General features: G+C 59.2%; 2 protein-coding genes across 3 annotated transcripts; both read right to left on the bottom strand.

Moving 5' to 3' along the window:
• Positions 1 to 152: 152 nt before the first annotated feature.
• LOC308055359 (gastrin/cholecystokinin-like peptide) lies at positions 153 to 1,831 on the bottom strand. 2 transcript variants are annotated; one of them, XM_080369242.1, is made up of 3 exons: positions 1,315 to 1,831; positions 466 to 791; positions 153 to 343 (listed from the first exon to the last, which is right to left on the bottom strand). In XM_080369242.1, exons 1-3 carry the CDS (start codon positions 1,320 to 1,322, stop codon positions 219 to 221), a joined length of 459 nt encoding a protein of 152 aa, XP_080225368.1. In that variant the 5' UTR covers positions 1,323 to 1,831; the 3' UTR covers positions 153 to 218. The 2 variants fall into 2 exon arrangements, with proteins under 2 accessions (XP_080225368.1, XP_080225367.1); XM_080369241.1 differs by having other exon boundaries at positions 466 to 1,831.
• Positions 1,832 to 5,817: 3,986 nt separating this feature from the next.
• Positions 5,818 to 7,149, bottom strand: EIF1 (eukaryotic translation initiation factor 1). Its single transcript, XM_080369985.1, has 4 exons — positions 6,989 to 7,149; positions 6,577 to 6,740; positions 6,361 to 6,462; positions 5,818 to 6,039 (listed from the first exon to the last, which is right to left on the bottom strand). The coding sequence occupies exons 1-4, from the start codon at positions 7,017 to 7,019 to the stop codon at positions 5,995 to 5,997; spliced, it is 342 nt and encodes a 113-aa protein (XP_080226111.1). The 5' UTR covers positions 7,020 to 7,149; the 3' UTR covers positions 5,818 to 5,994.
• Positions 7,150 to 15,152: the final 8,003 nt, after the last annotated feature.

The following is a 15,152-nucleotide window of genomic DNA, read 5'->3' as shown; positions in this document are numbered from 1 at the left end:
CACGAAGCAGCTCATGCGGTGTGCCATGTCTCTGCTGTTGCATCTCTCTGCCCTGCGCTTCCTGGTGGGGCTGGGGGTGAAGCCCACCCGACTGTGCCCCCTCCCAGCTCTTCCCAGCAAAGACACGAGCAGCAGCAGCCGTAGTGCCAAAGCTTTATTGCGGGAAGAGACATGCACCGAGCGTGCCGGTGCTGCGCACAGCGTGGCCAGCCCAGCAGCTACACGGCATCGGGGGAGTCCTCGGCGCTGCGGCGGCCGAAGTCCATCCAGTCGGGGTAGTAGTGGTCGTGCAGAGCCTCCGTCCCCTTGTCCCCGTGCACGTAGCCCTTGTGGTCACTCAGCTCTGCTGGGACAAGGGCAGCAGGTTAGAGCTGCCCCGGGCTGGGAGCTGGCATGGGGGGGGCGGGGGCTGGGCTGTGCCTTATGGAGCCCCCCGAGGGCTGCCCACCCTGTGCATCCCGGTACCTGTGAAGATGTGGGGCAGGAACTGGACGAGGTGCTTCTGCTCCTGGGACAGGGACTCGGGCCAGTCCCGCCGGATCAGGCTGGCGGGGGGCTGGTGGGGGTCCCGTGCAGTGCCTGGCGCCTCCGCTGCGGGCCGGCACAGGCAGGCGGTCACCACGATGGTGAGGGTGAGGCTGATGCACACCACCTTCATGGCTGGCGAGACCGAGTGGGGAAAGAGAGCAGGGGGCTGCAGCCACCGAACCGAGGACACGTGCTCAGCTTGCGGTGAGGGGAGCAGGGTGCTTGTCCCCAGGATACGGCCAGTTCCCAAGTCCCCTCTGTCCCTCCCAATGGGCCCCTTAGGCCCCTCATCCCTCCCATGTAGTCTGCAAGCCTTCTCCATCCCTCTCTCCCGGCTGGTCCCCAAATCCCCATGAGCCATAGAATCAAGTTGGGGGGATCCACAAGGACCATCAAGTCCAACTCCCTGCTCCTTGCAGGAATACCGAAAACTAAACCATACGACTAAACGTGTTGTTCAAATGCTCCTTGAACTTGTCCCCATGGTATGGCCAGTCCCCAAGCCCTCTCTGCACCTCTCATCTGGTTCCCGAGTCTACTCTGTCCCTTCTGTCTGGACCCTGAGTCCTCTCCATTCCTCTCACCTCACCCCCAAATCCCCTCTGACCCTCTCACCTTGTCCCCAAGTCCCCTCTGACCCTCCCGTCTGGTCCCCAAGTCCCCTCTGTCCACCTTGGCTGGACCCCAAATCCCCTCCTTCCCTCTTCACCTCGTCGCCAAGTTTCCTCCATCCCTCTCATCTAGTCCCGTCCATCCCTTCTGTCTGGTACCAAGGTCCCCTCCTACCCTCCCATTTGGACCCCAAGTCCCCTCCACCCCTCTCACCTGGTCCCCAAGTCCCCTCTGTCCCTCCCATCTGGTCCCCGAGTCCCCTCCATCCCTCTTCACCTGGTCCACAAGTCCTCTCCACCCCTCTTACCGGTCCCCAGGTCCCCTCCGTTCCTCTCTCCCAGCCAGTCCCCGAGTGGCCTCTGGCCGGTCCCCCTGGTCCCCCTGGGACTCACCTGCTGGGTGTGGGGCTCGGTGGGGCGGGGGGCCGGGGGGTCTGTCCAGGGCAGCTCCAGCTCGGTCCCACTTTTAAAGGCACTGCCACTGCTGCCCCACCCCAGGGCGGCTCCGCACCCCCCAGCGCCCCACGGGCACACGTATACGTGGCTGTAGGCGGTATGCATAAACAAACATATAACCGCTTTATCCAGCCATACCCATCATCTACATGTGTGTATTTTATACATACACACATTTAGATTGATGTATACACACATACAGATATATGTGTATAGCTACATATAAACATCCATAGGTATAGACATACAGAGATATATATATCTCGATACATATAAACATCCGTAGGTATAGCTGTAGCTATAGCTCTCTGTGTGTATATAGCTATATATATTGCATGTACACATGTGTATGCATAGACTGAGTGCCCATATAAATACGCGCACACACATGCACAGACTGATAGTGCTGTATCCATAGATACACATGCGTATGTCCATATACATATGCATACATGCACATATACAGATATAGGTACTTGTATACATATATAGGTATGTTCATATATAGCTACATATGGATGTATGGAAATATAAATCCAGGTGGAGTTAGCTGCAGGGTACTTAGCCTTGGCTGCACGTATGTATATAGAAAAGTATAGCTATTTATCTAGCTGAACACACGCACACACCTATACATACCTATCTATATACCCACATACATACTTAGAAATACTTCGAGTTCTGTATAAACATACATATACACAAACACGCAGATATTTATGCATGTAAATACATATATCCATGCATATATAACTAACTAAAAGATACAGATGTAGCTGCAGATGTATATATAGATGTATATACATACATGTAGATCTAGACAGAGATAGACTGTTAGAGTTCGGGGTGTGTGTGAGGTGATTGCTCCCGTGTTTAGTCTGTTCGTCCGCCATGCATTCATGCATAGATAGATGACTGTATACATCTATATGTACGCATACAGATGTATGTGTGTAGGTAGGTTTATTTGCAAGGCAGCTGTACGGAGCCATTGGCCACAGCACTGTGTGTGCATACATACCTGTATATGTGTAGGTGTGTATAATTTATATCTTTGTGTTTAAATAGATGCATAATTAAATGCATACACAGCTTATACATACACATATATGTATAGCTCCATCTAGACAGAAATGGAGGTATAGCTACAAAGGTATAGCTATAGATAAAACTGATAGCTGTACATACAGCTGTAATTTGCCCCAGTGTGTGTGTGTGTGTGTGTGTGTGTACACACATGTATGTGTGGCTGTCTGCGTATATACGTGCATGTGTGGAGACTGTATGGGGCAACCTGCCCCAGTGGCATGTGTGTGTTGCTGTCTGTGTACATGTTATATGTTTATATGTATACACACACACACACACACATATTATGCACATACAATAGGGGGCAATTGCCCCATATACTCTCCATCCACATAAACATACGTGTGCACATTTGTCTGTATCTATATGTATACATATGCATATGTATGTATATTGAGATTGCTACATAAGCTATACTGTACCTAATACATAGCTCAAGCTATACTGCACCTATTATACGTGTAAGTCTATACATATACATGCATGTCTACATATACATCTGTGTGTGTATATAGACACACACGTATCTACCTACATACCTACATCTATGTCTGTATATATGTATCCATACATGTATTTCCGCCCATTTCTGCAGCTCTGGTGTCTGTCCGTCCCCCCCCCCCCATTTCTGCAGCTCTGTTGTGTGTCCCTCCCCCACTCCAAAAAGCTTTGGGGTGTTGTGGCAGGGGTGGGCACTGCTCCCTGCTTCTGTCCATGCACGGCCACCAACCCCAGCGCCCTGGTTGGGGGTACGCCATGCCCACCCCAAGGCTCAGCACCACCCAGCACAGCCCCCCCAGCACCACCCGGCCCCCCGATAAATCCTTTGCTGCCACCACCCTTTTCTTCCAATATTGATAGTTCCTCTTCCCTGTATTTACCCTCATCTTTGCAGGGAACATTTGTCTCCCTCCTTCAATAAAATGTGTGGGAGTGACATGCCACGGATGGGGGGGCACGTCACCACCAGCCCGTGCCCCCGGTGCTCGGGGGGGCTGGTATCGCTGCTCCCCAAACGGCTCCTGCATAAATGGGCTTTAAATGGGCAGGAAGGCGGTGGCGCTCGGCACTCCCCTGCTCGGCAGCGGTCAATCGCTTGCTCTGCCGAGTGGTTTTTTGAAAAGGAACAAACAAATTGTTTTGCAATTTCTCATTTTTAATGGCTCAATCTGGGCCAGATGAGCCGTCAGGGTGATGGGAAGGCAGCGGCCACTTCCTCCAGTGCGATGGGCTCCGCAGCCCCTTGACGCAGGTTGGTAGCTGGGGGGGTCGATTCTGCCAGCCCTGGTTGCACCGCGGAGGTCGGGTCTATGACGGCCGCTGCTTAGAGCATCGCTCGCCTCTGCCCAGGCTTCTGGCCCGTGCTGGCAGAGGGACGCTGGGCCAAGCCGGTGCCTCCATCTTTCAGGGCTGTGAGCTGCCTGGCAAAGCCCAGCGAGGAGAAATCCCAGCTCCGTGCGCTCAGCGAGGCTCCAGCGCAGGCTGGGGAAGCTGAATTTTGGAGCAGAACCAGCTCGGAGATCGCATGGCGTGGTGCTGCGGCACACGCACGTGCTCCGGTGTGAGCGCCGGCCACAGCGCTGCCAGCGCTCACTTGCCGGGGTGCCGGCAGCCCTCCAGGTCCCCGGCCTCCACAGAGCACCCCGAGGTGCTTTGCATTACTGGAACAATTTGGTTTTCAAGAGCAAAGTCTCCCAGGAAAGTAAATGGCAAAGCGAACCGATCGCTCTGCCGCAGCACCTGGAGAAAGGCTGGAAAATCAGGCTCGTTGCAGGTAGCGAGTGATGGGATGCAACGCTGTTCTTTGGAAAGTGCCAGAAGCACGAGTGGCTGCCCAGGCAGCTCCCTGCCTTTCCACTGCCGCCGCACAGGGTGCCAGCCTCACCAAAGCAACCCGGCCCTCGCAGCCAGCGGGCTTGGGTCTGCGGCCGCATCGCCGGCCGCGGGATGGACAGGGCCAGGCTGCCCTGCAGGGACGCTCACGGACTTTCTGCTGCTGTCGTACAGGCGGTGGTACACTTCACATTGCTCTGGTGCAGCCCCTGTAACCAGAACTGCTCTAAAAGGGCACATTTTATCTGAGGGGCTTCACTCTTGCTTGCTGGGGGTCTCCCAAGCTCAGAGAGAAGCGCCCCTCAGCCCATGCATGGCAGCAGAGCGGGGACCCGGGTGGCAGAGCCCCCCCTCGCCGCAGCCGTTTGTCCCTGCCAGAAGCAGAAGTGCTGACCCTCGCGAAGGGAACACAGCACGTTCAGATCTCCGGCCTAGGAAGGGAATGACTCAACACCCACACGCTCGCAGGCGGTTTTCCTCAGCTCTGTGCAAGGCACAGCACCCAGGCTACTCCTCTTCCCACTCCCACAGCGGGCGACACGTGGAAACGCTGCCCCCGTCCCCACAGCGCTCCCGGGGCTGCACATCCCACCCTGGTGCTGCTCCAGAAGCACCGAGCCAGCCTCACTGCTAACAGAAAGCGAGGCACTTTGGCTCCAGAAAGCAACGGAACACACCAAGCGAATGCTTTTGAAAACCATTTTTATTTAAATAAGACTTTAAATACATTACATAAAACATTAAAAATTAAACCAAAAATCTGTTACTTCACAGAGCATTAGGCAGCAGCTGCTAGTAACACATAAGCTCTGCAGCTCTCTACAATGATACTCATTACATTAGTCCAAAATTGATCCCTTGTCAAAAGTTTAACCCAAGTTCCTTCCAGTACACCAGCCCGGTATCTCGGGGCTTGGAGGGTACCAGCACCTGCCAGGCCTGAACTGCAGACATCCAGCCTTGAGGTCACTCTTCAGTTACTCCTCTTGTTCAAAGTCAAGCTTCCCCAAATCCCTCTGCCACCAGGAGCCAACACTGCCTAGCAGGAAGGCGCTATCGCCCTGTGCCATGTCATGGCTCACGCTTGGTGCCTCGCTCTGTGTAGGACTGCGGGAGGCACCGTGAGTTACCGTCCATCGGGATGGAAGAGCAGCTGGACTGAGGAGCGATCCGGACAGTCTCTGGACTGACAGGCTGAGTCCCTTGGCTTAACTTGGAACATCTGGTTACTTTTAGCTTCAGGCTGGACCATGCCAAACGCCCGATTTACCTCTGTTAAATGAGGGACAGCAAGACGAGATAGCATGGGCTCTTGTCAGTTTATTACATCACTGAATTACACTAGTCCAGACTGAACAGTGGACCCAAGATTTTTACATTACATAAACCGGCTGGTTTTAAACTTATGACAAGGGAGAGATGGGAATTTCATGGTAAGGAAATCTTCTTGCATAAAGCTTCAGTGACCCACAGGCACTTAAAACCCATGGACTTTCAGCTGGTCGTCTTTAGCCAGTCCAATCTGTAAGAAAGAAAACGCGCTTTACAGCACACCGAAGCAGAGAGACCTCTGTGCACATCTATACGCATCTACGCTACAGGCACCACAGAATTGTTGCGTTTCTGCTCCCCCCTAAAGTCTGGAACAAAGGTTAGATGGCTACTGCAAAACCTTGCCGGACGGTAGCTGCCTCAAGCAAGAATTTCAAGAACAGAGCGAGCTTCCTCCATCAGCCTGTTCTTCTAAAGCTAAGGGAATCAGAACCCGCATAGTTATTAACAAGGAAACTTGTGTTTAGGTTAGCAGGTAGCTGGCGCGTGCCGCACACCGCAGACTGCCTACCTCCACGAGGAACTGGCATATGTTCTTGCGCTGGTCACCTTGCAACTGAATCACTTCTCCATATTCGGGGTGCTCAATTACAGTACCATTGCAGGCGAATTTCTGCAACAAAGACCGACACCCTCCTCAGGATTGACACCCACCGAAAATGCCGCCCCCGGCCCCCCCTCCCTGTGCGGGCGAGGGGCTGCGCCAGGCTCCCCCCGCAGCACCCACCTTTTTGAAGGCTTTCACCAGTTTCTTTTTATCGTAATCATCCGCGATGCCCTGGACTGTGGTGAGGGTCTTCCTGCCGTTCCGCTGCTGGATCCTTATATGGATGTAGTCCTCAGTGCCGGCAGGGAGCAGGTCATCACCCTTACTTGCATCAGCAAAGGGGTCTGGGGGGAGAGCGCGCCCGTCAGCCCCCGGCCCGCCACCGCCCACTGGCCTTCCCACCGGCCGCCCCGCCTTCCCATTGGCCAGTCCGCCCGCCCGTCAGCGCCAGGGCCCGCCCTCCCCCCCCCGCCGCGGCTGACGCAACCGGCCCCGGGAATAGCAACTGCGCCACGGGGCGGGGCCGCCCCAGGGCGGGGCCCCCAGGCCGCTCCCCCCCGGCCCGGCCCCGCCGCCGCACAAAGGGCCTCACCGAAGGGTTGGAGGTTCTGGATAGCGGACATACGATACGCTTCCCTTCCCTCGGCGGAGGCGGCGGCGGCGGAGCGGCGGGGCGGCGGCGGCGCGAGCGGGTCTCGGCGGAGGATGCTCTCGCGGCGGCGGCTGGAGACGCTGTCAGGGGGGCGGGACTGGCGCCGCCCGCTTTTATACCGCCTCCGTGTGACGCCAGCACGCACGGGAAGCGAGGGCGGCGATTGGTCGCCGGGCGATGGCGTCACGCCGCACGGGCGAGCGCGGCCGCGCCCCGGCTGGCGCGAGAGGCGCCGGGCGCATGCGCGTCGGGGGCGGCCGGGCGCGAGCGGGGCGGCGCGTGCGCAGTGCGGCGGGGGCCTGGCGGGGCCTGGCGGGGCCCGGGGCCGCGACGTGCCCGGGCCGGGGGGTCCCTGAGGGGCTGAGCCCCGCCCCGTCCCCGCCGACCCCGGCCGCTGAGCGGCCCCGGCCGCCGCCTCTGTCCCCCGGGCGGCCCGGCGCTGCGGCGGGCTGGCGGGCGGCGCGGCCGTGGGAGCCGGGCTCAGGCTTTTGGGTGCGGGACCCCCGCGGTGGGACAGGGCCTCAGGGGTGGGACACGGCCCTTGGGTGCGGGGTGGGACGCCTGGTGGGACGGGACCCCAGGGTGAGACACGGCCCTTGGGTGCAGGAGCCCTTGGGTGCAGGACCCCCAGGCAGCATGAGGGCTCAGGGTGAGACACGGCTCTTGGGTGCAGGACCCCCGGGTGGGACCGGGCCTCAGGGTGAGACGGGCCTTTGGGTGCATTTGGGACCCCTGACGTGATCGGGGTTGAGGGGTGAGGCATGGCCTTTGGGTGCAGGACCCCTGAGGTGGGATGGCGCCCCAGGGTGAGATACGGCCTTTGGGTGCAGGTTGGGACCCCTTGCAGGATGGGGGTTGAGGGGTGAGACATGGCCCTTGGGTGCAGGACCCCTGGGCAGGATGAGGCCTCAGGGTGAGACACAGCTCCTGGGTGCAGGACCCGGGGGTGGGATGGGACCCCGTGTACAGCGCAGTGCCCGGGCTTTGTCCCTGCTGGGTCTGCTGCAGCCCCTCGCAGCCCCAGGGTGACAGCCCCGCGGTGTCAGGCTGTGGTGACCTGCTGCACCCTCCGCATGGGTGGCAGAGCCGGAGCTGGGTGGTGGAGCGGGAGCTGGCAGCAGCGCGATGCAGTGCAGCGGGCCGCATCCCAGCAGCGCGGCGCACTGGGCCAATGCTGCGGGAAGGCTGAGGGAGGCATCGCTGAGGCCCACGGGGCTCCTGTGGGTACACGAGGTGTTCGCTTGCCAGCCCGCATTGTGCGGAGCAGCTGGGCACTTTATCTCCCGATGACCAAAACACACACTAACCCCCAGTGCTGCCAGCACCGTGTGTGGCGCTGCCACGTCCCGCTCCCAGGTCCCTTTTGTGGGGCGTTGCAGTCTGGGTCTGGCCTTGCTGGGCCGGGTGCAGGCCCATCCATCCACCCTGTGCTCCGCAGCTGCACCCCAGCGGGTGCTTTGTCCACAACTTCCTTACAAGCTCTAGCTGGAGAAGACTCACTCAGACTGGAGAGCTTCTATGTGGATGTGTTTTGTCACTTGGCTATCACCATGATGACAGCCACGCTTGAAGCAAGGAGAGCACCATATGCAGATAGAAATCGGGTTTCTGTGCTCGTTTTCCAAGGCTGCTTGGCAGGGAGATGCTCTGAGGACACCAGGGTGCTGCAGAACACCATGTTCTTGAGGGAGGGCTTGGGGGCTCTTCACTGCCAAAGGAAAATGCTCAAGGTATCGCCCCAGCCTGCCAGAAAAGGAAGTTTTTTTCTCTCTAAATGTGTGAAACAAGTCCCCTTGCACTTACTGTGTTTCAACTCAGACAGTCAGGCCCTGGCAAACTCGAGTCCTCCATGCAGGATGAACTCAGCTCACCCTCTTTGCTGGCCGCCCTGAGAGGCTGGTGCAGCACGGCTGGCCTGGCACATCGCCTCCCCAGCTGCTGGCTGTGCTGTGTGACCACGGGATCATGATGGCCAGGACATCCCAGTAACCTGGCTTGTGGTACTGGGAATGGGGCAGTCTGGCCCATTGTAACGCGCTGAGACAAAGGTGCTTTCAGAAGGTGGCTGAGTGGAGCAACGAGCCCAAATGTGTCCTGCAGCGGGGCTCCCTCTGGGACGGGGACTGCTCCGGCCGCTGTGCTGCCCAGGGGCCCCGGGACTGCTGGGCAAAGCCACCGGCCATTGCCCCAGAGCCCTGGTCGCTGGTCAGTGGGAATTGGTGATCTCAGGTCTGCTCCTTGCCCCGAAGCCCTGTGCATGCAGGTGTGACCGAATGTCCTTCAAAAGCAGATGCATTTAATCCTGTTTCTGAGTCCTAATTTGGGTGCCAGGAGCCTGGGTCTCTGTGCTCAGTGTGAGCTGCTAAAGAAAGACAATTTAACGCTTTCTTGGTGCCTGCTGTGTGGCTAAAAACCCCTCACAAAGTGACGAGTGTCCCCCAGCACTGCCTCAGCACAGTGCGGAGCAGGGACTGCTGGCAGATGAACATCACATCCAGCTCAAAGATGTATTACATGTTCTAAAAATACACTGAAACTCCAGATATGAAGAACAGTAAATCGCCTACACAATTAATGGGGTCAAAAGCCATACAGATCCAGACGGAGTGTAAACTCTCTGCTGGGAGCTAGCGAGAGCTGCATACAGAACAGGAATATTGCCCCCCCGGGAGACATGGGTCTGTTGCGTTGCATCTGTTGGGCTGTGGATCGTTTATCCTGGAGTTTATCGAGCTCCTTTCCGATCTCCCGTGGCCTCGGCACTCTCTGTGTAGGTGTAGGTGTTCCTGCCCTGCTTTGGGAGCCATCTCGGGAATACAGTGCATTTTTGGACAGATTATTGGCGCCTGGGTGTGCTGCCATCTGTGGGTCCTGGCAGCCAGTACACGGTTTAGATGTTGCATCATTCATGGGGGGTTTATTTAAGATAAAGGCAAATTGTTTCTCTTGCACTAGGTAGAAGGAATAATTTCTGTTGCTGTATGTCACTGTCTCTTTGGTGTTTCTAAAGCATCTGTCACTTTTGTATGTCCATATGTGACAGATCACCTGGAGAACTGGCTTAAATTTTCGTTAAGATGAATTTGCTCCATGACCATCATGAATGAGCAGATGGCTCTTCTCTCTCCTCTTTTTCTGATCAGATTTTCCTTCTCTCCCAGAAAAGGAACCATCTCCAGTGGCCGCATGGTGGGGCATCCAGACAGCAGAGAAGAAATTAGAGATTTACACTGCATTTTTCTGCTGGAGGTGTTTCAGAGTCCTCGCTACAGCAAAAGGACTCTTTCTTGTCGTCGATGCCAAACACCTGAACAGAGTCATTGGTACCTCCTGCGTTACATCTGCTGCTGGGCGGCCCCGTCTCATGGCTGAGCCAGGATGCCCCAGAGAATCAATTGATCAGCGTTGCTTGTATCCTCGCCGCTGGACCCCCAGGGCCTTTGGTAAAATAGCAAAAGAGGTGAGTGTGTGTTAGACACCAGAGCTAAGCCCATCGTTGGTGATGGGCTGGATGCTATCAGGGAAAAGTTAACATTAATTTTTTGTCCTTCAGAGCAGGATTCAGAGCAGGCACCTACAGTCTCAGGTGGCTTCAGCTGGGCACCGGGGCTGAGCCCCCTGTACCCTCCTCACCTCTGTCCATCTCTGGGTGCTCGGTCCCGACCTGCTCCTGCCTTACCTGCCCGAGGAGGTGCCTCCTCCCAGAGAGACGTTCACCCCGGGCTCCCCACGAGGTGGCAATGCTGATCTCCTTTGCAAGAGCATCTCAGCAGGTAGCACCGAGTTCCTGCAGTTTTTTTTATGCCCAGTCCCTGGCAAATAACAGTCTCCCTCTATCCTCTCCAGTCCGAACGCTGGCTTCGTGCACAGGAAAATCCCAGTGCACGGGGCCGTGGCAATGGCTGGTGAGCTGCCGGGTTGGTTTTGGGGTCAGCAGGAGGAGCAGAGAGAGCCCAGAGCAGCCCGTGTCCCGTGGTGCCCGCGGTATCGATCCCTCAGCCAAAGGCACGGCTCCGCAGTGGTGCTGTGGGCTGGAGCTGGTTCTGGGAAGCATCTTGTCCCTTAGCAGGGAGCGGGCCACGCAGTCCGCAGAGGGCCCCTGCAACGAGGAACAGGCTGATGGCGAAGGCAGGGGCTGCCCAGCATCGGTGCTCCTGCTAGACCCGAGGATTTCAGGGGGAAACGCTCCCACATGCACCTCTGTGTGTGTGGCACAGTGTCCATACGATACATCCCAGCTTGTATCCTCGCCGCTGGGCCCCCAGGGCCTTTGGTAAAATAGCAGAAGAGGTGAGTGTGTGTTAGACACCAGAGCTAAGCCCATCGTTGGTGATGGGCTGGACGCTCGGCGACCCTGGGCTGATGCAGCTCAACCCTGTGTGCGGGGGTCCCGCACCAGTTCTGCTGGGTGCTCACGGGTGCTCTTGGGTGGGCAACCAGCCCTGGATGACTACGGGTCTCTCCCTTTTGAGTCCTGCAAGGCCATTTCACCCTGTGCTCTGAGGTGGGGGGGAGGGGGGGTGTGTCTTGGTGCCCCTCCAACACACCTGGGAAGCAGGAAGGAAGCAATCATCCCAACATTTTGCTTTACTGCTTCTCCAGCAGCTCAGAAACACCCTCCAGGCTGGGACATTCCTAGAAACCAGCTCTTCTCCTCTAACATCCTTCCTGCAGCCTCCGTGTGACTGCACAGCCGTGGATTCAGGACGAGCTAGATTTCTGATGTGCCGTGTTTGATCCCATTAATCAGCGAAGGCAGCACTGACAGACATTAGCCCTGGTGATTAACCTGCTCTGGTGATTAACCTGCTCCTGGAAAGAGCCGAGGCACGGCTGGGGTGAGCCCAGCTGTCACGGGGCCGGAGGCAGAGCAGGGAATCCCACACTATTTGCTCAAGCACCATGTTCCCTTTCCTTACGCGGCTGTTCCTGGCAATTCACCTCCCGAAGTCTGCGAGCCCTGCAAGCTTTCACTTAACGAGCAAGTGACCCCACCGCAGCCCACCCGAGGTCAGGGCTGTGGCCCGCAGGGTGCTCTCTGTGTCACCCATCTGGTGGGTGCTCATGGGATGGAGGCACTGGCCACGCTGTAACACAGACATTCCAAGGAGGGTCCCAGTGCATCCTCCCCAACGCCGCAGCGTGTCCCGGCGCAGCCCTCTCCCCTACTACAGCGAGGGCCAGCTGTGGGCACGTCCTGAGTCCTGTCTAACCCAGTGACCCCGGTCACCAGTTTGGCTCCTGATGTATTACCATTACTGCTGTCTAATGGTGTTTATGCACCCTCCGCGCCCCTGCTCAGCTCCCCCATCCCCTGGCAGGGGCCTTCCTCCCTTGCCCAGCGCTGGCTGTCAAACCTCTCCTCTCCGCGAGGTGCCAGGAGAGGTCTGAGCACTGGGGCTCAGCCCAGCCCAGCGTCTGAGGCTGGCAGCAGGCACAAGCTGGCTCACAGCCCGGCTCAGCCTCTCCCTGCCTGCGCTTGTGCACAAGCGATGGGGGCGAGGAAACATCCCCATGGCCGGCCTCGCACCCTGCCGAGCTGCTCGGTCCCTCCGGCCTTGGGTGCAGCCCCCGTGTGCCGGTTGTCCCAGGGAGGGTTCCCAGGGACTGGGGGATCCCACGGGTTCCCAGCAGAGAAGGGGTGCAGCACCCTCCGCTGCAGCCCCAGCCCCCCCAGCCCCTTCTTCGGGCCCGGGTGAAGCCTGTCCTGCACCCACAGGGATTCCCTCCAGCTGGGGCTGAGGCCCCTGTGCACACAGTGCTCAGCGCTCGCATCACAGGGAAGACATCAAATAAACGTCCCCCTTGTCAGGGTTACAGGGGCACAGAGGGCTCCAGCCCTTTCCTGGGGACTTGGCAGCAGCCTGAGGCAAACCTGACCCCAGCAGCAGCCACTGCAGGGACTGGGAAGGGTGGGAGCAGCTCCCCCGGCCAGGGCCAGCGCACTGCCTGCTTTCACGCCAAGCTCTCGGCACATCGGCAGCCTCTGTGTCTCTGCCTGGCTTTGGAGGTTTGCACCGAAGCAGACGCAAGGTTGGGGCCGGGCTGTTCCTGAGCAGTGCAGACCCTGCCAGGGCTTCCCGGGACCCCCTGCGGGTGTCTGGCACAGACCAGAGCTGCTGCTCTGCACCATGGTGGCCCCTGTGCATGGGCTACCCTGTCCCCAGAGGCATCTCTGGGCCCCCCATGGCTGCTCCCCCCTGCTTAGCAAGTCCAAAGGGTTTTCTGGAGCAGAGGGGCCCAGAGCAGGCAGCAAGGGCAGCTCCGGGAACCGGGACAGGGAGAGCCACGGCCGGTTTTTGCATCCAGTTTCTCCTGATGGAGGTTGGGATCAGCCAGCGCTGGGCTGACTCAGAGCCCCGGCACCGGGCTGTGCTGGGGCGGAGGGAGGGATGGCCCCTGCACGGCTCCTCTGCATGTCGGCCCCGGCACACGGCCTGTTCGCACACGCCAGCACATGTGCTCTTGCCAAGCACGTCCTGCTTTTCTGCAGTCAATCACACCTGGGCCACGCTGGTGGGATGAGGAGCTGCTCCGGGGGCTGCGGGAAGGGGCTGGGTGCTGGGCTCGGCCCCCGCCAGCTCCCTCCGTGTGCTGCAGCGGGGCCGGCGCGGCAGAGGAACAGCCTGGGACACCGGGGTCCAGCCTGGGATTTAACTCGTCTCCCACTGCCGCTGCCCGCGCGGCTCCAGCCCTGCCTCCCTCCACTCAGCGGGGTAGGGGCAATGTGGTGGTCCTGCCTTGCGGCCCCCCGGCTTGTGGCTTCCCCTTGCACTCTGCCCGAGCCCGGAGGGAGCTCCCTGCTCCGTGCCAGGGGGAGAATTTGGCCACGCAGAGACCCTGGGAAGCGCCTTTGCTGGAAGCCTCGTGGGCCAGGCAGGGCTCTGCCGTGCTGGGCTCCTCGCCTGCGGGAGGTCACCCCTCGCACCAGCACCAGCGATGTCTGCGGACACGGGATGGCCCAACCCGGGCCATTGCCAGGGTATGGGGACACCCTGAACGCAGTGGGACCCTCCTCCCAGGTGCCCCCACGCACAGCCCCGTGCTACTGATGCTGCCTTGCACAAGAGGGATCAAAGCTGATCCCCGCTCCGGCACCGCAAGGGCAGAGGGGGGGGAGCCTCACTGTGCAGCTCTCCCCATGGGTCCTGGGGGCTCCAGGGCCCACCAAGGAGCAGCCCCTTCCCCCCCTGGAGCACGGCTGCCCCGTTTGCGCTGCCCCACACATCTCAGCCCAGGCTGGGGGTTACCCTCCTGCTCCTGCCAAGGGAGGAACCAGCTCTGCTCTTCGACCAGCCCAGTTTGCAAACAGCTCAGGCATCCTGCCCTGCCCTGGTGTGAGCGGGGGAGGATGCTGGGCTGAATGCAGCTCTCGCTGACCCAGGGGCAAAGGGACGGGAGATTTTTGGGGCAACAGCAGCAGAAATGGCGAGCACAAGGCAGAGAGCCTGAGTGTCTCCACTCTGCTGACTTGAGCAGGGAGAAAGGGCACGGCCGAGCCAAACACCTTGGTCAGCATCTGCTTCGCTGCAGTTCGTATTTCACTTACGAGGCAAAACCTGTGAGGGGTGTGAGCAGGTCCCCACGCACCTCCAGCCTCAGCCGTGCCCCTTCCCTGCCCCACGGCCAGGCACACTCATCCCTGCCTACACACAACTCCCTGCGGGCCAAACACTGGCTGCCGGCCAGCCCCCCCCTTTCCGCACGGCTGGCAGAGCCTGGCCCCGGCCCCCCCATCCTGGCACCGTGCCCGGCGCTCAGGGATTTGCCTCTTACAAAACACTTGGCCACGGCACCCACCCTGCCCTGCCAGGCCGGGAGCTGGCGGCAGGGCTGGCTGTGCCCTGGGCTCCCAAAGCACCTGAACGGGGGCACGGGCTGGCCCCGGGGAAGGGGGGGCTTTGCAGACACAGCGGGGCTGCAGAGAGCACAGGCTGCAGTGGCAGAGGGACGCTTGCGGGGACCCCAGGCCCTGGGGTGCCTGAGGTCCTCTGGGGCATCGCGGCTGCAGAGCACGGAGCCGCAGCTCACATTTGCTGCCGTGTTCTGCAGCTGCCTGGCCCTCCCGTGCCCGCTCGTGCCACCCAAGGCTCTGCTGGCACCC

This window comes from Falco punctatus (assembly GCF_963210335.1).
Source record: "Falco punctatus genome assembly, chromosome: 19".
Classification (NCBI taxonomy): Eukaryota; Metazoa; Chordata; class Aves; order Falconiformes; family Falconidae; genus Falco; species Falco punctatus.
Note: the sequence above shows the minus strand (reverse complement) of the source record. Positions and strands in the feature narration are given on the sequence as shown.